Source organism: Suricata suricatta, chromosome 3 (genome assembly GCF_006229205.1).
Source record: "Suricata suricatta isolate VVHF042 chromosome 3, meerkat_22Aug2017_6uvM2_HiC, whole genome shotgun sequence".
NCBI lineage: Eukaryota > Metazoa > Chordata > Mammalia > Carnivora > Herpestidae > Suricata > Suricata suricatta.
The window spans coordinates 121,802,409-121,827,481 of NC_043702.1; the positions used below are offsets into that span (position 1 = coordinate 121,802,409).

The 25,073-nt window shown below is 36.1% G+C and overlaps 1 protein-coding gene across 7 annotated transcripts in view; it reads left to right on the forward strand.

Annotated features, from left to right (window-relative positions):
- Positions 1-25,073, forward strand: part of DNM3 (dynamin 3) — a 561,021-nt gene that overhangs the window by 430,057 nt on the left and 105,891 nt on the right. For all 7 annotated transcript variants that reach the window (XM_029935046.1, XM_029935043.1, XM_029935044.1 and 4 more), the window contains one exon: positions 22,980-23,091. In XM_029935046.1, coding sequence (XP_029790906.1) covers positions 22,980-23,091 — 112 coding nt within the window. The remainder of the gene's footprint in view (positions 1-22,979; positions 23,092-25,073) is intronic.

Here is a 25,073-nt window from a genome sequence, read left to right on the forward strand (position 1 = left end):
ATTCCTGAGCTCGCCTCCTCCAATCTCCCAGCCACTCAGGCTTAATACTTCAGAATCACCGTTGGTTCTTTTCTTACTCTCACTTTCTACGACCAGCTACTCATAAAAATACGATTGCCCTTCCTTGGAAGAGAGCTATATATTTAGAATTCAACCTCTTCTTGCTGCCTCCCCTCCCCAGGCTGGTCCTCTCTTGCTTGGACTTTTACAGCAGCCTCCTTGGTCCCTTCCTGTTACTGCTACACTACACGCTACTGTGAGTATGCTCTCCACACCGGAACCAGAAAGCTATTTCAAAAGAAGTAAATCAGATCCTATTACACACCTCTGCTTAAACTACTTCAGTATCTTTCCAGCACACTCAGGAAAAAATCCAAGCTTATTATTGTGTCCTGTGAGGCCCTCCATGATCTGGCTTCCAACTATTTCTCTGAACTCGCTTCTGACGATTCTTCATTGTTCACCCTGCTCCAGTGATATTGGCCTCCTTACTGTTTCTTAAATGTGTTGACCTTGTTCCTATCTGAGGGCCTTTTTATTTGCCAGGAATGTCTTTCCTCCAGAAATTTTCATGAATATAAACATAAAATAGTTGAGTAACTTTGGATAGTAGACTTCATTTCATGTCTCTTTTCAAATATCACTGCTTCATTTTCTGACTGTTCTCTCTAAAGAGCCATTTCTACCACTCTGTTTCCTACTCCTGTTCTATTTTGTTCATAAGACTTATTACTTCCTGATATGCTTATTTTTTGTTTGTTTTCTCTCTTTTCTGTTTATAAGTTATATGAAGGCAAGAATTTAATCTTATTTGCTCAGCGCTTGGCATACAGGAGCTATTCAGGAATGAGTGAGTAAAACAGTGAGTGAACGGATTTTGGTATTTCTTATTAATATCCTTGAGTTTGCTGCTTGCTGGATTTTTCTTCCTCAGTCTTAAGCTCAGTCAACATTTACTTAGTGGTAACTGCATGTTCTGTAAGGCTATAAAAAATGGTACTGAACAATCATATAGAACTTCATACAGTAGTCCCCCCTTACCCATGGTTTCACATTCCATGGTCTCAGTTACCCATGGTCATCTGCAGTCTGGAAGCAGATGATGCTCCTTTTGATGTATCATTTGAAGGTTAATAGTAACCTAAGGCTAGGTCACAATGCCTGCATCCTTCATTTCACTTTGTCTAATCATGAAGGGATTTTATCATCTTACGTCATCATAAGAAGGGTGAGTATAGTACTATATTTTGAAAGAGAGAGAGAGAGAGAGACTGACTATATTCACATAACTTTTATTATCGTATATTGTTATAATTGTTCTATTTTAATGTTATTGTTGTATCTTACTGTGCTTAATTTATCATACTTCATCATAGGTATGCATGTATAGGAAAAAACATAGTACATCTGGGGTTCAGTGCTGTCTGTGGTTTTACATATCCACTGGGGTCTTGAAACATATGCCCTGTGGATAAGGTGAGGGACTACTGTACTTTACAATTCACTTTTACATATATTATCTTCCTGTGTTAGACATTTAGGAAGCCATCCAAAAGAGATTCCAGGTTAATATTAGGAGGGAACAAGAAGAACATTCATGAAAACTTATAAGGAGAGCCACTAAACTCAAAATCATGAAAATTAATAGTATCCAAGTTTTACACATGCACACACACACACACACACACACACACACACAAAATGAGACAAGAGGAGTAGTTCAATCCAAACTGTGTTACTTAAAGGTGTTGGCAGTGGCACTCCATGTATGAAGACTGGATCACTGGACAAAGACAGAAAATTGTGTTAAAAAATTGCAAGTTTTGTTTCTCTGGACAGAGATTATTCTGAAAACTGAGTATTTTCTGTGTGTGGTGATGGAGAGCAAGAAAGTTTTAGCAGAATTAAGTAATGGGAATTTTGAAGCTGGTCTGAAAACTTTTGAAGCTAGGGAACAAAGAACTCCTCCAGATTTTTAGAAGGGAGCTGGCAATAGTATGGAGAGGAATTTATTTCTAATGAACCACAGTGGAACTAAAAGCAGGTGAGGTGAAATAAACAGAAAGGAGCCTGGAAGGTTATAGAGATGTTCAGAGATAAAGAGACAGGGTCCCAGATGAACTATCCACTTGAAATTAGGTTTCTTTTCTCCATGGTCCATCAGGAAAATGGTACCCAATTAGAGATTAGGTAACCCCCCCTAATATTAGTCAATGTCCCCATTTTCCTTAATATAAGCATGCTTAAAACATGCCAAGCTAGAAGGTGACACATTTCCTGGGTCAGCTCTTTGCTCCCACGAAGTTGTTTGGAGCCCAAAATATTGGTACATACTGTTTAGCACTGTAAATTAATTTGTAGACAGCTATTTTCTTTAATATAAGCAATCATTATTCATTCTTAAAATGGTTATTAATTTTTTGAGAGAGGGAGAGCACAAGCAGGGAAGGACAAAGAGGAGATAGAATCCCAAGCAAGCTCTATACAGTGCAGAGCCTGACGTGGGACTTGCTCTCTCGACCATGAGATCATGACCTGAGCCAAAATCAAGAGTTGGATGCTTAACTGACCGAGCTACTAAGGAACCCCACAATTATCATTCATCTTAAACATATATTAATATATATTAATATTCATTGTAGTATTTTATGAGTTAAGCTGGTTTGCAGACCCAACTCCATAATTTACAGTTCTGCTCTTAAACGTTAGCTTTCTCGTTCAGCAGTATTGTGCTTGTTTCTTCTTCACTGATACTTTGAAAAATCTAATGTGCTTTTTGATCATCCCATTTCCTTGCTCTGAAATTTTAGAATTACATAATGTTGGAATTGAAAGGGACCAAGAGATATCATATTTCACCTCTAGGCAAGACTATATCTAAAATATATTAGCAAGATGAGAATTTATTTTACTTGCCTCCTTGACCATTTATCCCAGTGTTTTTACCAAGCTCAGGGCACAGCGATGGAGAAGCTGGAGTTTGTGATTGATTCGGTCCATTGTTCATCCTCATTGCTTAAATTCTGTTCACTTCCCTCTTACTCTCTCAGTTAGTTTCATCGTTGGGAAATCGCCTTGTGAGCTAATAACTTACTTTCTCAGGAACATTTACATTTGAATAGACATTCCTACCCAGGAGGATTCTAAATGCTCTGCATGTGTCAAATCCCTAAGTACCCTCTCAGATAGTACTCCCCTTATTTATTAACAAGTTAATTGAGACTGAGAACTTGAGTAATTTGGCCAAAAGTCACAAAATTCATAATTAATGAATTCCAGAGTTTTTATTTCTCTGATTCAAAAATCTATGCTCTTTCTGTCACTCTTCTATAAGAATCGTGCGGATTCTTATAGAAACCTAAAGCTCTCAAGACTCAAAAGAATGAAACTGCCAGAAACATTGATTGGTAAAAGTTTTGAGAAGGGATAAGGATATTCTGAGTAGGATATAGCTGCTCACTTACTCCACATATTAAAAGTCACTGTGAATTTATTGGGAAGCATCTTTTGTTAGACCGCTGGGATGCTAACCTTACCTCTACTTGGAGATAGTCTCAGATGCCTTGTTTATAAATACAGTCCATCCTTCTTGTCTGTTAACTGGTGGAAACTGACATGTTTCCCTCAAATGGAGGGAGAAGAAAAGTACAGTCCTCCAGCCCAGGTACCTCCAGAGCTTCTGTGCCTGTCTCAGGCTTTAGGCTTCACCTGTGGGTCGGACCTGTTTTTATGCCTACTCAGCTCCAGCAGCATGGGATCATCCTGCATCAGTTTACTCCAGACCCCCTTCCTTCTCAGTTACCAACCACCTTAGCGCCTTGCTATTCATCAAGGGAGATCTGATTATCAGAGGTTTCTTTGAATTACCGGAAAATTCTTCCTCCTATCTCTGGGCCTTGTTAGTTTCCATTCATTTTTTCCTCTCAGTAGCAATGACTAAAATGGAGGGGGCTTCATACTGTTTGCAAATAGTGCTTTGCCCATTAAGTTCGTCTTCCCTGGCCTTTTAACCTCATCGAACTGGGCACAGTGATTGACAAGACTAGACCCATAAAGAGTACAAGGCAGCAGCTACTTCTGTTCTCCATGACCAATTCCCTCTTGCTACTTCCTGAAGCCATTTTAGTTAATACTTTCTATTCTTATAGAAAACCAAGTTGATGTTGGTTTTATTGAGATGGAGCGGGTCATTTTCTGAGTTTAGCAAAGAGAGAGGTAAACTTCACTAAGAAAGAGCTAAGTTGTCTCCTTTTCCAGCTAAAGAGATCTGGGGTTGCCTTCATGTTTCCCAGTAGTTAAAAAAAAAAAAAAATAAGTGCAGTTGCTTGTTTTGCAATAGGTTTTGTTCTGTGTGGCATGCAATTTTCTCTTTTTTTAATGTTTTCTCCCCCCTTAAAATTAAATCCAGTAAAATGTGAAAGAAAGAGACGTGCAATAATCTCCACAGCTGCTGAGTTTTCCTGGAGGGCAAAGACATCTCAATTTTAAGTTCGTTTTAAAACATGAAATCATTGTTCTTTAAAACAGCTGTCTGGTCAAAAGCTTCTTTGTAGTGTACATTTTTAAAGAGCAATTTTTTAAAAAACTGCTAGGAGCTTTGTAAAGATTTCCTTTATCTGGGTTATGAATTATTTTTGGTCTTTTGAGTAATTGTTAAAGTGATGACACTCACTAGAATAAAACAGATGTCTGGTTTTTGTTTTGTTGTTCAGGGGAAAGAGGGCAATGCCATCGGGGCATTAGGATTTACTTGATACCTTGACAGTGGAGTCTAAATAATTGATTGTTAGTGTCTTAGCATTCTGTTCACAATCAACTTTTATACGTAGTGACAGAATATAAGCTTTATGAGAGTAGGGAACTTGTCCATCTTAATCACCATGTGTCCATCAGAGCTGAGCACAATTCCTGACACAGCTTCTCAACAAAGGTTCATTAAATCAATCAATAAATGAATATCATAAGTACCATTATACAGAATGACATGTCATGTAACCAGATACCTAATTCACCCATTCTTCTGTTATCTTTTATGTAGATACCTGGCAAGGGAGTTTTCCTTAATACAGACTTTGAGGTTGAAAGTATATTTCAAAATCTCTCTGGGGTGCCTGGGTGGCTCAGTCAATGAAGCATCTGACTCTTGATTTCGACTCAGATCATGACCTCATGATTTGTGAGTTTAAGCCCCAAACTGGGCTCTACACTGAGAGTGTGGAGCCTGCTTGGGATCCCCCTCCCCTCTCTGCCTCCTCTCTCTCTCTCTCTCTCTCTCTCTCTCTCTCTCTCTCTCAAAATAAATAAATAAACTTTAAAAAAATTTTAAATCTCTCCTGTTATCCTGTTATTATTAGTCCATTATGGATTTTTCACCCATGTTTTGATGTAAATCACCTGTGACATTGTTTATATTTTCACCAACTCTTGGGAGTAGTAAGTTTCATAAACAAAAGGCAGTTATAGTTCAGATCAAAGGATGGATAAGTAGGGCATTATGGGAACACAGAGGAGAGAGTAAGGTAGGCAATTAATGCTACCTAGGAGAAGACTCGGAGGAGGGAATATGTGAGTCAAGGCTGCAAGGGTGGGGGAAGTTTGCCAGATGGCGACGAAGACAAGAGGGCAGTGGTAACAGCACTTGAAAAGGCCCGAAGGCTGAAATGGCATGCCAGGGGACCCTGGCCATAGAACCATTACCAACACCTTCATCACTTTTGTCATCATTGTCACCACCACTTTCTGCTTAAATATTACTCTTTCACACAAGATATAAATATAGATATTTTCATGCAAGTGCTAGATATTTTTTGTCTGATTTATTTTCTTTGAAGAACCACTTATATCCATTATGCTGAGTATACCTAAAATGGCTTCCACAAACAAGTCACTGAATAGTCAAGCTTCCTGCAGACCAGATTTTTACAAACTTTTTGCAATAAGGAGACTGACATGTGTGAATAGATTTGGGGACTCAATTTTATATGATTTTAGCTATGCACCGATCACCCCAATCCTGGTCTCACCAAGGGGAACTAGTGAGGTGCTGCTAAGCCAGAAGGCAGGCAGTGCTGATTGCCTGGGTGGGGCCAGGGTGCCAGAGCCTCCAAGGTCCCGTTCACAGAGCAGCCCAAACTCCCCCAGTGCACCCAGGATTTCTTTTTTTTTATCCTCAGACAGAACAGAGGTTTGAAAACCTTTTTTTTTTTTACATGATAAAGATACATATAAAACTTTCCAAAATAAGTTCAAGGAACTGACTTTGCTGGAACTTGACATGATAATAATAATATTAATAATAATAATAACTAATAATCATTTAAAAATAATTTGAAAGGCTAGTTTTGTGAAAAGCCATTGTATAAAACTTCATATCACAACCATGCCAGCCCCTTTCCTTTTTTTAAAGTTCCCCTCCATCCTGTTCACTTTCACGGTATCTCTATACTGAAAAAGTTACACCAATATCTTCAGCCTATTTTTAGGCTTTAAGAGTTCTCATCAAACTCTCTAGGTTTGAAAGGGCTAACATGAATTCAGAAGTCCATAATGTCTCATAGTTGTTGGGATTTTTTGTTTGTTTGTTTGTTTAATATTTGTTGGGTTTTTTCCTTTTCTTTCTTTAAGAGATGATTCTCAAATAAGAAATGCTGAAGGGAAAGAGGCCAGGCTAGTGTAGACTAGGCAGTATTTTTTTCTTAGGACATGATAAGGAATGGCATGGAGGAGGTCAATAGCCACTCTATATTTATTCCTCAGATTCTAGAAATGCTGAGCTTAAGCAGATCATTACCACAACCTCTTCTGACCTAATAAACGAGACAGACTGAGAATAATTGTGGTTCTCTCTCTGCTTTCTTCACCAGTTGCCTTTTATTCCCTTCTAAAGGCTTTCGTTGCTCTGGGCTAAATGAAGTTTGTATTGCAACAACAATTTTTTTAAATGATACTGTAATACTGGCTCATGTGGCTGCTGTTATGCCTGAGTGGACACATGACCTGTGGCTGTTTGGTTGTTTTCCTGTGGGAAAATGCTTAACAAAGCTAATAAGCTGTATTAAAATAAAATAAACAAACTCACATGGCACCCAGCATCGCAGCCCCATGGAGTATGGTTATTATTCATTATCCTGAGACACCAGTTCCACAGCTCCAACTGCCTACTGGGCATTTTCACTCCTAAGGCCTTCCTTCCTGTTTAACCCATCCAGTACCCTTCACCAGTACCAGTAACCCAAAGCCAGTACCCTTTCTTCCAAGCCACTCCTCACTGTTGGAATTTAAAGAACCAATAAATCACACACTTGTCTTGCCCTCTCTAGTTAAAATGTGTTGTTGTTGCTGTTCTCAGAGCCCAGAAAACAAGCAGATAAGGCATGAACAAATGGATGAAAAGCTGTGGCCAAATGCCTTGCTGGTAGTTCAGCCCCCGCAGTCACAGCCACTGTAGAACAACCACAGGCCACCACCACAGGGCAGCACTCAGCAGAGCTTCTTGGAATGGGAGAGAAATGCATGTGTCCTGTGGGCGCAAGCTTGCTCAATTTCTCTTTTATAACTCACTAATCAAATCAGTCAGTTCTCCTCCGATTTGTGGGAAGAAACAATGAAGTCTGGAGAAAAGAGGCCAGGAGCCAAAAGCCCTACCAGAAGCGGGGAGATCAAGTTCTCACTAAAGAGTCACTCCAAAACTTCCCATTTTTATTTAGAATACCTTCTTAATTTATGTTACATCAGATTATGTTAGCATCTGGGTGTGAAGAATATTTAGGTATTAAATATCCTATGTTGTAAGAATTTTCTCCACTTAAATTGTAATCAGCCTTCTTTATGATCTTTTTCATCATAAATAAGACCCCACACTTCCAACCAAAACTCATGCATTTAGCTCCTTTCTCATGACTGTGATTAATGCTGACACAGACCTGGCACTGTGGCCATTGGCAGGCAGAGAAAGTCAGGATTGGTAGTGACTCAGCTGATTTTGCAGCCACACCTACAGTAAATGTGTTTTGCAATGCTTTTGTGTTTTAAAATATTTTTTCCTAAAAACTAGAACAAAATTTTTTTTCAAATTTTAATTAATTAATTAGCTCTTTACTATGTCAAGAAAAGGAAATATCAAAAGACTGAATATCAAGTCAAGTCAGGCTAAAGGAACTTGTCCCTTTGGCAGTAAATCATCATACTTTGAGTCAATGGACAACAGCCAAACCCCAATTTAAAATTGTTGCATTGAAGGGCGCCTGGGTGGCTCCGCTGGTTAAGCCTCTGACTCTGGGTATTGGCTCAGGTCATGATCTCAACCGTCAGTGAGCTCAAGCCTCGTGTTGGGCTCTGCACTAACAGCATGGAGCCTGCTTAAGATTCTCTGCCTCCCTCTGTTTCTGCTCCTCCCTCACTCTCTCTCTCTCAAAATAAATAATAAACATTAAAAAAAACCAAAATTGTTGTATTGATCTTTGAGGCTGATCTTGAAAGACAAAAGCAAATATATTTTAAGGAAATGAAAGGCTCTAAGCTATTTAGTCATTGGTGGTTGCTTCATTCATTCCTTCATGCATTCACAATTATTTACTGAGCATAATCTATGTGCTAGGTGCTATACTTAAGTTCTGTGAACAAGAGAAATATGTTCTCTATTCTCATGGCATTTACAGTACAAGGAAGGAGACTGGTAGCAAATAATAATTACTTAATTATAACTGTTAATGACAACTTCTGTAAGAATTTATAATTGAGTGACCCCACCATTTGGGGAATTTAGAGGTAATGAAAGCTAACACTGGAAGACTGTAAAAATGGACTCGATGAAAGGAGAAGGGAAGATTCTTCCAGGCAGAGTGAACAGCATGTACAAAGACTCTGAGGTAGGAAGAAGCTTTGGGTGCTCATGCAGCCTAGCATGAAAGAGTAGAGGTCCAAGTAATTTACAACCCTATAGGCCATTTTGAGGTTGTTGGTCTTTATCCTAAGGCAGTGAGGAGCCACTGATGAGGTTAGGTTTGACTACAGAATGGAGAGTAGGAGTGGAACAAATACACGAGTTAGGAGGTTTTTGGAGCCATCCAGGTGAAAGGTTATAATCACGGACTGGAACAAAGGTAGTAGAGGTGGAGTAAAGGAGGTTTATTAGGGGGCTCATTGAGAGAACTGATGGCTTGGAAATGAGGGGGGAAAGAGATGTTAGGAATGACACCTAAGTATCTAGCTACATGCACCTGGGTGGGAAGAGGTACCATTTACCAAGACAAGGAAACTTAAGAGGAAAAGGTCTAAAAGTAAATCAAGATCTGAAAATAGAAATATCCAGAACGCAACTATAGCATTAGAAAGGAACTCTTGGATTTGTGAGCGGTCGGCTGATACACTCACAAACAGTGGGTGCTGAATGCAAGTGGTCTTTTGATAGTATTCCTTACAGAACATTCTTTTAGGAAAAACCCTACATAGTCATGGTGGCTGGATTTTTGTTCTTTTGAGGTATAATTGACATATAACATTACATTAGTTTCAAATGTACGACATAATTATTTGATATTACATAACAAAATGATCACAAGTTACAAAATATAGTTACAAAATATTTTTCTTGTGTTAACAACTTTTAAGATTTACTTTCTTAGCAACTTCCCAATATGCAATACAATATTATAACTATAGTCACCATGATATGCGTTACATCCCCATGACTTATTTATTTTATAACTGAAAGTTTGTATCTTTTGTCCTCCTTCACCCATTCCCTGTGAAGAGGAATATATGCTTCCATGTCTTGGCTATTCTAAATAATGCTTCATTGAACATGGAGGTGCATATATCTTTTTGAGTTAGTATCTTCATTTTCTTTGGATTAATTCCAGATGTGAAATTTCTGGATCATATGATACTTTTATTTTTAATTTTTTGAGCAATTCCCATACTGTTTTCCATAGTGGCTGCAACAGTTTACGTTCCCACTAACAATACACAGAGGTTCTCTCTTCTCTAAACCCTTGCCAGCACTTATTTCTTATCTTTTTGTTAATAGTCATTCTAGCAGATGTGAAGTGTTACCTCCTTGTGGTTTTGGTTTGCATGTCCCTGATACTTAGTGATGTTTAGCACTTTTTCATGTACTTACTGGTCATCTGTATGTCTTCTTTGGAAAAATACCTATTCAGATATTCTGGTCATTTTAAAAAAATGTTTATTTATTTTAGGGAGAGAGACAGAGACAGAATGCAAGTGGGGGAGGGGCAGAAAGAGAGGGAGACACAGTAATCCAAAATAAGCTCCAGGCTCTGAGCTCTCAGCACAGAGCCTGATATGGAGCCCTACCCCATGAACCACAACCAGCCAAAGGTGGATGCTTAACCAACTGAGCCACCCAGGTGCCTCTCTGTTTTTAATCAGATTTCATTTTGTTTTGCTGCCATTGAGTTGTATGAGTTCTTTATATATTTTATATATTAATCCTGTACTAGATATATGATTTGCAAATATTTTCTCCCATTCAGTAGGTTGCTTTTTCATTTTGTTGCTGGTTACCTTTGCTGTGCAGAATCTGTTTTTTAGTTTGATATAGTTTTGTTTTCAAATCTAAAAAATCCTTGCCAAAACCAGTGTCAAATAGCTAGCTTCAATCTATGTTTTCTTTTAGGGTTTTAGGTCTCACATTCAAGTGTTAATCCATTCAGAGTAATTATTATGTATAGTGCAAGATAGTGGTCCAGTTTCATTCTTTTGTATGCAGCTGTCTTGTATATTCTTAGCTCCTTTGCCGTAAATTAATTGATCATATATTAGTGGGTTTATTTCTGGAATCTCAATTCAGTTCCATTAATTTCTGTTTGTCTCTAGGCCAATGCCATACTGTTTTGGTCACTATAGCTTTTTAATACAGCTTTTTAAATATAGCTTTAATCAAGGAGAATGATGCCTCTAGCTTTGTTCTTTCTTAAGATTGTTTTGGCTATTCAAGTTCAGATTTTTAAAAATTTTGTTATGTTCAATTTCCAAATATATTTTTTAAAGATTTATATTTTTATTTATAAGTGAGACTGGCTTATAAGAACACATCCCAAAATTTTGTTTTAAAAATGATAAATTCAAAAAGTAATTTTGGAGAGTCATGCATTGTAGCTTTATTTCTTGGAGATTTACAATGATACTGGTCTATTAATATTTCTGATATGACCTGCATAAAAATATCTTTTTCTTAAAATTTGGAATGAAAGACGTATGAAACTCTCTGAGATCAGAACTATTTTGAAGAAAAGTTTTGATTTTTTTTTCTAATTTATCCTGTGGATATGTCAGGTAAGATTTTCGAATTCTGATTTCATATTTTTTTAGAAGTTGTATCCAACATTGATACTTATAATTTTACTATCATAAAAGCATACTCAACATCTCTAAAAAAATTAATCTTCTCTTTGTTAAATCATATATATCATCTCTAATTTTGATTATTTTTCTCATCCTTATTTACTATATATTACAGAGCTCTGCTTCACTGTTGGATTAATCAAAGAAAAGACTCACAATCAATAATACGGGTGCCTGGGTGGCTCAATCGGTTGGGGCTCTGACTTTGGCTTAGGTCATGATCTCACATTTGTGGGTTCACGCCCCCTGACAGGCTCTGTGCTGATAAGCTCGGAGCCCGGAGCCTGCTTCTGATTCTGTGTCTCCCTTTCCCTCTGCCCCTCCCCTTCTCATGCTCTGTCTTTCTCTGTATCAAAAATAAATAAAACATTAAAAATTTTTTAAATTTATTAATGATAGTTCAATTTTTCATAATTAATTTCTAGTTTAACTATATCTATCCTATATTCTGCTTTGATTGGTTTAATAATTTTCAAACTCCTTAAATTTGATGCTAACTATGTATATTTGCTTATTTTTTTAATAATAAGACATACATGACTATGACTTTGCCACTGAATAAAAGTTTAGCTGCCATGTTCTGAGTTTCAATCCAGTGTATAGTGTTATTTTGTGTGTTTAGTAAATAGTGTCTAATTATAATTTTGAGTTGCTATTTGACACTAGTTTAGGGGGAAGTTTTACTTTATTTTAAGTGGTTTTGTGGTTCTTTCTGTTTAACTTTTATCATAATGTCTAGTTTTAGTGCACTGCTTTTTTATCTTCAATACATGAAATCAGGAATATTTTCTGTAAGATATAAATTAAGAGTCCTAAACTATTAAACTTATATTATTGAATTCACAGGTTTGATTCTTAATTTATGATAATGTACCATCTTGATATCATTAATTCATTGTCAATAGTCTTTGAAGAATTTTGGATGTTGGCAAAAGGCTGAAATAGTAGTCAGTCAGCCAACAAATGTTATTGAGTACCTACCATATGATGTAAATGCCAGAAGTACATTGATGAACATTTAAAGTTCTATTATTAAACTTACATTGCAGTTGGAGGAGCATAAACAAGGGGAAATGAGGGTTGGAAAGATAAATCAGTGATGGTAAGAAGTTTGAACTTTTTCCTACATACAGTGGGCAGTTATTGGAGGACTTTAAATAGGATGGGGATATAATATATGATCATGATGGCTTCTGTGTGGAGAGTGGAGCAAGAATGATATCAAAGAGATGTCATCCAAATGAGAGAAGATGGTGGCTTAGATATAGGAGCCTGTAAAGATCTGGAGTTATATTCGTGTCAGTGGCATTTAAGGTTCCCAGAGAGGGAAGATCACTGTGGCAAAAGCACAGATTGAGGGAAGTAGACCACTGAAAGAGCTTGGGGCACTCCAGAATTAAAAAGTCTAACAAAGGAAGAGGAGACATCAAAAGAGATTAAGAGGCTATAGTCAGTGATATAGTTTGGAAGTCAGGAGAGTGTGGTATTACAGAAGTCTTGAGAAGAAAATTATTGAAGACAGAGGGAGTGGTCAATATATCTACTGCTGCAAAGTAACATGAAGATAGGGAATTGAACATTTGCTGTGAGAAGATGTAGATCACATGACCTTGATAAGAGCTGTTTCTATAAAGTAGTAGGATTACAAATCTCACTGGGGGGAATTGAGGAAAAAATGAGAGAGGAGAGAATAGAGAAAATGATTCAAGATAACTCAAGGAGCTTTGCGTAAAAGTAAATAGAAATGGGGAAGTTGTTGGGATGTGGAAAGGGTCAAGAGAAAGTGTGTGTGTGTGTGTGTGTGTGTGTGTGTGTGTGTGTGTGCACGCATGTGTTTTAAGATGGTTACTTTTAAGGTATGCTACTATGCCATATGAATGATCCAATAGTAAAAAGAGAATGATTGTAGGATGTTCATGAAGACATTAGAAGAGAGGGAACTCAGTATATAAGTTGAGGTTTTGGCCTTTCCTTGTACAAGAGGAAGACAGAGTCTGTGGTTGCAAATGCAGGTAGTCTGGTGTATTGGTGGAAAGAATATAGTTCTCATCAGATTGTATATGTTTTTCCTATGAAGTTTGGAGCAAGATTATCAGCCAAGTGTTAGTGGCAAAGGGCATATTATAGATTTAAGGGAAGAAAAGGTATGTAGTAATTATCTAGTATAGTGATAAACTATTTGACTATGGAATTATAGTAGGGATGGAAAAGTTAAGTGCCCATTTGATATTTGTAGTTATAAATTTGGAGTGCAGTAAGCACAACTGTATAGTTTTTCTCTTCCATAACTTAGAAACATGGATGTAGGAACTCAGTAAGGAAATAATTCAGTCAGAGTTTTAATAGGTAAGTAAAATGGTGAAGGGGAAAACAGGAAAGGAAGTTGAAGGTTTGCAAAATAGTAATTATAGTACTGAACTGAGTCTGCACAGAAGTAAAGACATAAGGAACATGATGATGAATGGGAACATAATAGATCAGTGGATCAGTAAATGCCCACAGTGGAGGTTATTTTTCAAATTTTCAAAAAGGATAACCAAATGGAAATTTTGATTGGTGATTTGTCATCAGTGCCCTGCTCTATAAGTTTATAATTAATTGTAAAATTGATAGTTAAATATTTAGAAACAAAATCAGTGGTCAGTAGGAACTTGCTTCAAATCTTAAAAAACAAGTTGAGCCAAACTGACTTCATTGTATTAATAGAATTGAGTACATATGTAATTAGACTTCGATATACTCTTTTGGAATATACATGAGGGACATGACTTGGTAGTACATATATGATGGATTTGTGATTAAGTCTTGTTTTACTGTTGGTACCGGTGGGTACCAGTTAACCCTGGCATGGGATCTTTTTAGGTCTGTTTAGTTCTATTGTATGTCTTTGATAATGACATGGGAATATTATGTTATTATAAACATACAGATAATACAAAACTGGAAGAATTGTGAATATGATATTTGCCAGAATTGTAATTCAGGACATCTGAGCAAATTGGGAAATGTGCCAGATTAACCAAATGAAATCTAATAATGCTAAATATAAACTTTAGTTTACATTTTTTTTTAAGTCTATATGTATTCAGTACAGAAGAGGTTTGGTTTTATAGGAGGTCAAGCCCAAAGGACCTAAAGACTGTGAGGATAATGAATAATAGTAGTTTTTGTATTGTGTATATTTTGCTTACATATTTACCTGATGCTGGGCACTGTGTAAATAAGCTTGTCACACATTTAACCTTATTTTATTATCATTGTAAGCCTGAAAGAGATGATATTTTCCCCATTTTATAGATGAGTATATTAAAACTTAGAGAGGTTACCTTACCCAGTGTCATATAGGATAATTAATGGCACATATGGATTTCAACAGGTGTTGTTCATGGTTTTTACTATATTCTACCACAGGCTTATGTTAGTCAAAGTTTACTGCCAAGAAAGTAGGGGGAAATTCCACCAAATTTCGTCCTTACATCTGGATAATATTGTATCAGGGGATTTGTAATCAGTTGTGGGCACATCATTTTCAGAAAATCCTTTTAAAATAGAGCAAATCCACAGAAGGGTAAAAAGAATGTTGTGTTATCTAGAAATGTCTTCAGATGAGAAACATTTGAAAAAATTGGCAGAAAGTTTGACTTGGAGACTTAGAAGACTTGAGGGACAGATAATATCTGGTCCCAGGTGTTTAAAGAGCTGCCAGAGGGAAACAAATTAAACTGTATATTTTTAATACCTGAAGACATTCTCATGACATGTGAATGAAAGTTATACATCTAATCAAAACACAGACCCATCGTGTGGTCATGTTCTCTTCAGTGTAGCACTTAAAAACCTTTTACCTACGGGATAAAACTTCTTATGCTCATTTTTAACGTTGAGGCAACTTTTATTTTTCAAACTATAAAACACATAGTTCAGCTTGATTTCATAGTGAAATCATTCAGAAGCTTATATCTGCATGATTGTAGTTAAAATAGACTAAACAAAAAAATTCAGTCAGTACAAATTGCTGTGGGTTATCTATACAGCCTACAGCATGTGGTGAGAACCTGGAAGCTACATCCACAGAACTTATGAGACTTCCAGTAAATCAGCTCCACTCAGTGTTTTAGACCTGTATCCAACTCTTCTTGGATGTCTAGACAGAGCCTAAGATGAGGCTTCAAAAATGGGTAAAAATGAAGCAGCCAAAGCCACCAGAAGCCTTTGACCCTCTTCTAATGTTTCAACCAGATCATTATTTTCCCTCTCAAGAATTTGGCTATCCTTTGAGGGAAAAAAAAAATCAAATTTTTCCATGTGAAGAACCCCTGAAAGAAAATACTCTGGAGAAAGGTCAATGACAATGGGCCAAAGCTGAATTCTTCAGATCTGCTTAGAGAATGTGGAAAGTCTGTACCCTCACTACTTACTGTGCTTTCCAGCTGGCCAGGAACCCCCATGGCAGTTGTCCAGATTTGCCTTCCCCATACCTTTTACATCTTAAAGGCACACATCCTGTGCAGTGGAAATGCCTCAAATGGAAACTGAAGTAGTAGCTAAAAGCTATGGTAGAGGTAATTAGAAAATTAAAAACGGATGAATTTTGATTTCTATCAAGATCTATACCCTTTCTGCTCTGTAGCAAAGATACAACCTTTCAAATTTTTCAACAATAAACCTTCATACTTGGAGAATATATTTCTTTAAATATGTCCCACTTTGAATAAAAAGTACTCATTCTGCTTGTTGGGGTTTGTCCCTTCAAACTTTTTTACCTTAGGTTTTCTGTGAAAAGTTAAGGATTCTATCAAAAATAAAAGAGTTGTTTTTAAAAATAAGCACAGTCCAAATTCATTCCATAGTTCAATCATTCATTCATTCATTCCATTCATTTACAAATATTTGTTTTGCGGAGGCCACATGCCAAAGATTGTGGTTGGCCCATATTGTGCCACTTGTATGCTATGTGATCTTGGGAGTCACTTAATCTCTTTGAATCTCAGTTTCCTCAACTGTAAAACACCTGTGCTACCAACTTTGCAAGGGCTATTGGAGTTTAAAGGAGATGACTTCTCTTTTAAGACAGTGAAAAATTAGAAGCTTCTCTTTTACCCTTTTCCATCCATTGCTATATCCAAAAGATCAAACATAATGGAGATGAAAAGTAGCAATGTTAATCCACTATTTGCAAAACTCACAGAAGTGAACTGGATTGAAATTTTTGAGTGACTACTGCATTCTTTACCTTGAATAAGAAAGATGGAGCTAAACAGGAAGATAACAAAAAGAAACTTCTATCCTCCCTCGCTGAATCAACAAAAGAAATGTGGATACTACACCTACTCTACTTTGAAGCCAATTCAAAAAAATGAATCCAAGTAAGAATTTACAAATGGGAAAGTCCAGCTGGAAAATGCCTGATCATAAATATTTATGCAAGTTAAACATACATAGCCCCATTTAAATAATTGCTTAAGTGTAACAAAATTAAATACTAAAATAAAAAATATATTCTTAAAGAGATGTGAAAACAATAATTCAGAAGTAATATTCTAGGTCGGTATTTCTAGGTAGATTAGCAAATGCATGAGATAAAGTGGCAGAAAGTAAATGCTTCTAAATTCCTCAAGAAGCCAAGATTTATTGTTTTTTTTCTGAATTTCATATATATATAAATGAATTCAGAGATGATTTGGAAGACCTAAAAATAATTGTTTACCAAAAAAATAATCATTTCTTGTAGAACTGAAAGCCACTAAAAAATATAGAAGCCAAAAAGACAGTTCATTTATCAACATATGCAAAGGAAATAGTGAGGAGCATTTATCAAAATGAAAAACTAAAACCAAGCATACAGTGATGGCAAGAAATAAACATGATTCAAACTTTCCTAATTATAGGTGGTGCTTTTCAAATTGGGATGAAAATTAAAACCCAACTATACTGCTGATATTTATAACCAATATATCTTTTTTAAGAGTAAAGCAAATGGATAAAAGTAAAATAAGAGACAAGGATCTGTCAGGTAAATGGAAATAAAAAGTGAGAAATCTTTCCAATAATATACAAAAGATATTTCTTTATGAAATCAGAACAAAGAATATCACTTCCATAAACAAGTAAAAATGCTTACCTCCTTAGCAAAAATATTAAAGCTTTGATGGAAAATCACTTTTATATTATACAATTTTTAAAGGTATTTTAAGGACAATAGTCAATATTTTTATAGGTGTGATGATATTCATTATTCAATAAATATTAATTAAATACCTATTACCACTAGTCACTTTGTAAGACCTAAGAACATAGAGTAATGAAAACAGCAGTCAAGTATGTCTTTCCATTTATGAAGATCTCATTTGATGTTATTCATTAAGCTTTTACTATTTTCTTAATTAAAAAATTTATTCCTATGTTTCTTATAGGCTTTCTCCTAACATAAATGGAATATTCTCCCATATCTAAGTTATTGGAAGTATAGCCTAGTTGTGTTTTGTAAAAGCCACTTGGGCTGTGAGTTCATTTTGGTAATTTATATTTTTTAGGGTATTATTGGTTTCCTCTAAGTTCTTAGTTTCACCATAGGATTGCATGTATTTGATTTTTCTCCATCTCCTTTATTGTTTGTGGTTATGTATCTTATCCTTTCTTATTTTTGATCTTGTATACTTTTGTTTTTTTCCTTAATTAGTATTAAATTATCTATTTCTAAGGGGAACATACTTGTGTATTTCTTTATCCTTTATGTTATTTTTCTGATTAATTTTTATTTAATCTATGTTAATTCTTCTTCTTAGCTTTTTTTTAATCATAATTTTATAATCCCTGTAGATGAATATTGACTTTTTTGAAATATTGACCTTTTTTTCCTCCTTTGTATAAATGATGAACATATTGAAGGCCATAAATTTTCCTATAGCCTTCGCTATGTTCCATTGGTTGGATATGATGTGTTTATATTTTTTATTGCTTTCTAAGTAATTTATAATTTTAATTTTGGTTTCTTCTAAGAATACGTTTAAGGGGTCTTTTTGGTCTCTGGTTTTAGAAATTATTTTATCTTTTTCTTTTTTAATTTTGTGATTAAAGGATGTCATCTATAAAATCTCTCTTTTTAAAAGTTTCTTAAGACTGGTGTTGTGTATGTGTGTAGGTGCAAGTGTAAGACTGACTTTTGTAAATGTTTAATGACTAATGAAAAATCTTTATCTTCTATCTGCTCACTTACTTTTGTCCACTATATTTACACAAGTTGAAAAGAGTCATATTAGTTTTTCTATATTTATATTTTAACTAATTACATACATATAATAATTTCAAGTTCATCTTGCAATTTTAGTAGCATTTGCTTTTTTTCCTTACCTACTGTGTAACTTGGTGCAAACAGGTTTGAGTATTTTCCAGTCTTCACAAATTGTGTTTTATACTATTATATAAAAATATTTCTATTTATTCTGTTTAGTGCTTTTAAACTACTTACCCTGTTCAGTACTTTTAAATTCCATCTTGTCTGTTATTAATATTGCCATTCTTGAATTTATATTTCTTTGTTTTGTGCCCTTCTGATTTCTTTTTGCCAGTTCCTTTATTTTTCCAAATAATATGTAACTTTTTTAAACCTAACTTAACTGACTAGCTGAGAGAATTCAGTCTACTGTCATTAATTTCATAATTAATATACTTAATTGAAACCCAGTTTCTCCCTTTTTTCTTCTTTTTTAAATTGAGAGTTTTACTATACTTTTTATTTCATTGACATTTATATTCATCGTCAGTACTTAGCCCTATTATCCCATGAGGCAAATTATCAAATATTTCTTCCCAAGCCTTTCTCCTGCTTCTCCCCACACCCACCTATAACAGTGAGACCCTTGGGATCCCTTTGCTGCCCCACTCTATCCGAGCACCCATCAGAGAACACCTGGAGAACACTTTTTATTTCCTCCCACCCTCTCCCAACCTTTAAACTATTTGGATTCCTGTTGCCATGTGTCTCTCTTACCTTAAGAATCTTTTGTTAGCCCTTACACTGCATGTTCTTAGATGGCTATGATTATTTATTTTGAATTGACTCCATGGATGTTGCAAGTGCTGTTGCTCGCCACTGTTAGGTCTTTCCTCATCTCGAACAGGTTCCTTTCCTCATCCTCTGCAGGTTCATTTGGTGCTGTTATAACCTCAACCCTGCTTAGACACCCCCCACAGGTGAGGTGTGTGGTGATATCCCAGGTGGTTGTCAGTCTCTGCAGCCTCTTAAGGGCTTGTGAATGTTACTTCATTGCCTTCTACCTTTTGAATGTTCAGTCAGCACCAGTCGTCTTCCTAAGCAATTTGCTATCTCTTTACAGAAGACTTTAACATGTTTTCTTTACCTCAGAGCTCAAGAATTATATTAACATATGTGCACCTGGTATCTTTGCTCATCAAGTATACATGAAACAGCACTTAAAATGTATAGATTCAGATCTTTCTCAAAATCAGGATAAGATCCTTTTATAAAAAGTAGTTCCTTTTTCTAGTTATTTTTCTCCCCCCACCTTCCTTTTGTTTTTCTGAAACTCCTTTTATTTACATGTTAGACATTCTGAGTCTTTCCTCCACACTTTTATAACTTCTTTCTCTTTGCAGTTTTAAAAATTCTCCTACTAGATCTTGAGCTCTACCAGTTCTGGTTTCAACATTCATTATTCTCTCCTCCAACTTACCTACTAAATATTTTAACTTAAAATCTTTTTTTTTTTTTAGTTCAGGAAGTTATTTTTAATGTTGTACTTATACCTCTTCAAATACTATTCTTCCGCTTCCACTGAGAGTTCTTTATTGATATACTGTTCTGATTGCTCTCTTCATTCATGCTTTCTCTGGCTGTTACACCTCCTTACTAGATGTGCTTTCATTGTCCTTTGTTCATTGTGCAGGTCCAACTGCTGGATACTTTAAGTGGACTGGTCCTATGCAGGTGGGAGGGCACAGACCTCTCAGTCATCATGGACCCAAAATAGGCAAGTTGCCAGTTACCCATTGAGGCACCAGGAGAGAGCCTTTCTTCTGCATTAGGGTAGAGAAAACTCAGCCCTTCCACACTTCTTTAGAGCCAGAGAATCAGGCACACCCAGGAGTCCTGTGATCATTGAAGTACAGCCCTACCAAACAGCTCCTACATACTGGTCCTTGCCTTAGACTTTTCCTGCTGTGGTCCCAAACTTAGTTGAGCCCAGAGCAAGAAAGTAAACTATCTAGTTTACACCCTCTACCTGAGTACCCATCCTGGTATTTGCTTGACTTAAGAAAAAAGATGTGTTCGACCTAGGTTACAAGTGGAGAGGAAGCAGAGCACAATTAAGCCATCATCTTTCCAGAATCCCCTGGAGATATAATAATAAGCATAAAAATGATACATTCCCTGTCCTAATGTTGCTTGTGGGCTGGTTGGGAAGATAGGTGATAGATAGATAGATAGATAGATAGATAGATAGATAGATAGATAGATAGATAGATAGATAGAAAAAGAAACTCCTATAATTCTGAATTCACAACTGTAATTAGTGCTACGAGAGAAAGGTGAATAAAAATATGATCTGAGATTCCAAGAAAGAGTAAGCATTAACTATGCAAGGAGGGAAGAAAAAAAGAACTACAGGAAGAGAGCAGTATATTCAAAGACCTCGGGAGTAGGCATGGCATATTTGAGGAAGCAAAAGAAGGTCAGCATGACTGGAGCAGAAGAAGCAAGAGAGAGCAGAGTGTGAAAAGAAGCTGGAGATGAAGGTAACAGTATGGGCCAGACTCTGCAGGAGTTTATAGGCCATGATAGATTGTAGTCCTTCCCTAAAAGCAGGTGGCTAGTGGAGTGTTTTGCTCCATGGTTAAAAATACCTGATTCATATTTTCAGTAGATCATAAGGATTCAGTGTAGAGAGCAAATGAGAAAAAAAATTTTTAAATATTTATTTGTTTTTGAGAGAGCGAGAACGCTTAAGCAGGAGAGGGGCAGAGAGAGAGGTAGAAATAGAATCCGAAGCAGGCTCCAGGCTCTGAGGCTCTGAACTGTTAGCACAGAGCCCAATGCAGGGCTTGAACCCACAAACTGTGAGATCATGACCTGAGCTATAAAGTCTGACATTGAAGCTTAACTGACTGAGCCACCCAGGTGCCCCAATAAAGGAGCCATGTGATGATGCCGGGACACCTGTGAGGAGGCTACTGTACTGTTTGAAGGAGGGTGGCAATGAGATGGGGAAGTACACTTTTAGGGGGCAAAATGAAAGAGGGTATAAAAGGGTGGAAGGTAGGGAAGTCAAGTTAAAATCACCAATCCAGTCATTCATGTCAATGCGCCTTTGAGATACTCAAGTGGAGAAGTCAGTAAACACTGTGAATCTGGGGAAGTCCTGGACAAGAGAGATAAATTTGGTAGCCATCTGAGTTTCAGTATAAACTAAGGCGTTTAGCCATGAATAAGAATACCCTGGAATAGACTAAGAAGAGGCTTTAAATTTTGGTATACTGCTAATATCCATGTAAATTGGATGATCTCTTCTGGAAAGGTGATTGATAATGTGTATCAGTGTCTTAAAAAATGACTGTAATTTTGATCCTGTTACTTTTTTATAGGAATCCATCCTCAGAAAATAATACTAGTAAATGTGAAAGGCTTATGGATAAAAATACACACTTGAGCATTATTTATGATTGAAAAAAAAGGAAATTCCTTAATTATCTAATATTTGAAAGAGATTAAGTAAATTATCATACATTTTTATTAATGAATATTATACCATTCAAATTTGTTGTTTATAAAGATATAATGGCATAAGTAAATGAGTGTAATGTCATAGTAAGTAAAAAGGAAACAAAATTGAGAGAGAGAGAGAAAGGAAGACAGAAGGGGGTAGAGGGAGACCACAACTGTGTGAAAGATGCATAGAACAAGAGTATAAAGAAATAAGTTTATCTGTCGACAGTGGAAAATGGATGATTGTCACCATTTTCATACTTTTATCTAGTTTCCAAATCTTTCTGAATGGGCATGTATTTCACTTCATGTATCCTTGTACTGTTAGGAAAAGAAATAAAGTAACAGTATTGTCCCAGTTGTAAATCTGCACCTTACAGGCATTTCACTCTGTTAAATACTGGTTAATGGTTTGTTTTTTTTTCTTTTCACAGTATCGATAAGCATTTCTGTTTTGAATCTAACATAGTGTTTTGAGTTTGTAAGATTATTGCCATGACTTTTACAGTTTTATGAGCCATGTAGACTTATAAAATAGTTTCAGAATATTGATTAATTCCTAGGCAACAGCAAATCCATTCCCTTAGAGCACCTCTCCCTTTGGCACCCAGTGTGTCATATTGAGAGCATTTGTGCTTCCTTCACTCCATATTGCTTAGCAGTACAAGTGGCTCTGAATTCTTTAATGTAAAGTTTTAAAATGATTATGTAAGAATATAGGAATTTGCTAATTATTTTAAATACAATGAATTGTTTTTGTTATCCTCCAGCAACTGTCAGAGAAGTACCCGTTTGGACTGTCATTTGTATCATCCTTGTCTTTAGCGATATAAAATCATTTTGAATTTGGTTCAGAACTGAAAGTATGATTTTTTTTTTTTAATTCCAGGAATGTATACAAAGACTATCGCTTCCTTGAGCTAGCATGTGACTCACAGGAGGATGTGGACAGCTGGAAGGCATCTCTACTAAGAGCCGGGGTTTATCCTGATAAATCTTTAGTGAGTTGCATATATCTCTTATTTTACAATTATTAACCATGCTTAAGAAGACATAATTCTACATGCTATATACTGGAGAAACTAGCTCTCTTCTGACTTAATTAGCTTGGAACAGGTTGAAGTAATTCTTTGCTCATATCTCTTTTTCTCCATTAGGTTCTATTTTAAGAAGTGGATCAATATATTTGTTAGAGAAAATGTCCTACTCTGCCATAAAACATAATATATCCAATCTCAGACAGAGAGAGTTTCTCTGTTCTAACATAAAATTTTATTTTCCTTTATATGGTATTCCTCAGTTGTCCCAGGGCTCATGCAGTGGGTTATAACAGTCTTCATATAGTCATCGTCTATATATCACGTCCTAACACTATTTCATAGCCTTAAAAATATACTTATTTTATTAAAGTCCATTCACTGTGTCTATAGTACCTGAATCCAAAATTATATCTGTCTTTCAACTCTGGTTAATGTCATTTGGAGTGTGAAAGAAGAAAAACATTATATTACTATTCCTATTTATCTTTATAAATATACTTCAAGTATTTGAAGTCACTTCTCTCATTCAGGTTAATAAACAGAGCTTTTATTTGTGATCTTTGGAAAATGTCTGGATTTAAATTTCAGAGGTTCCTCCTAACATGTGTGTACAGCCCACTAAGCAGACTCTGCAGGTGAGTGGTTCTCACTGCTTCCTCACTGTTCTCCTTGAGATACTGTACTATCCAGGGGTCTCCTCAGAACAAAAGTACTGAGACTCAGCCTCGGGGATTTAGCCCAGCTTGACCTTTTGGTGTTTACTTGGGTCTAGGACTGATCATCCACAAGTCAGGTCATTTTTAGGCCCCAAATATGAAGAGTCTTCTCAAGAGAGTCTGAAATACAGGTACCAGGTGGGAAAATTGAAGCATCTCTGGAGGAATTTTAGACTTGACCACATCCCTGAGGTTGCATTGGAATTTATCTGATTTCCAGAGGTAAAGGATAGAGGCTCTGTGCCAAAATCTTCTTCTCATTGCTGTTAATTTAGCTCACACATAGACCTCTTAACCCCATCCCAACCTACCCTTTTCTGGTTAGCACCTAAAACAATGACCACCACCTGCACTATAACCCTATGCCTTCCACATGAGGTGAAACAAAACCTTTTCCTGATGATATCCAAGCACAGAGGTATTTATATGATTTCCATAATTGCCCAAATTTTATCAGTTGTGTACACATATATTTATATAGCTATATGCTACTCTAAAAAACTGCACATGAGAAATCATTTATAAAATCAGAGTACCACTTCTACTTTTGTACCTAAGTCTAATCATTTCTTATTACTCTTCTCTATCCATTGATGGTAGTGTGTTTAATTTCACATTCTGTATTAAAAATGTACATATACTTAATTTATTATTCATTCATTCCACAAAAGTGTGTTGAGCACACGTTTTTTTGCCAGGTACCATTCTTGGCAGTAGGGTTAGAGAGGAGAACAGTAAGGTCCTACCCCCAAGGAACAGACGTAAACAAGTGAATGAATAACTCTATAGTCATGTAGTATGATTTTAAGAGAGTGATACAGTCTATAAAAAATTAAAGAGACAGACAGTGAGAGAGGGGAAGGTAAGCTTTATTTTAGCAAAGATGCTTAGATAAGGCCCCATTTGAAGAGTTGCTCCCTTCTGAAGGAAATGAAATGAAAGTCTGAAGAAGAATATTTGTGGAGAGGACTAGCAAGTACAAAGCCAGCTCAGTGTCTTAGAGGAGCAACAAAAAAATCAGTGAGTCTGAAACACAATGAGGGAGAACAATAGTGGTTGATACTTCCCAAGAGGGTGGTCAGGGCAGATTGTATTGGCTTTGAAGGAAGTAGTGAGAACTTGAGTTCTATTTTCAGTGAGATGGGAAGCTTTTAGAGGGTTTCAAGCCAGTTAGGGACATGATCAGATTTGCATTTTAAAAAGTCTTAATGGCTGAGTATTATGAGA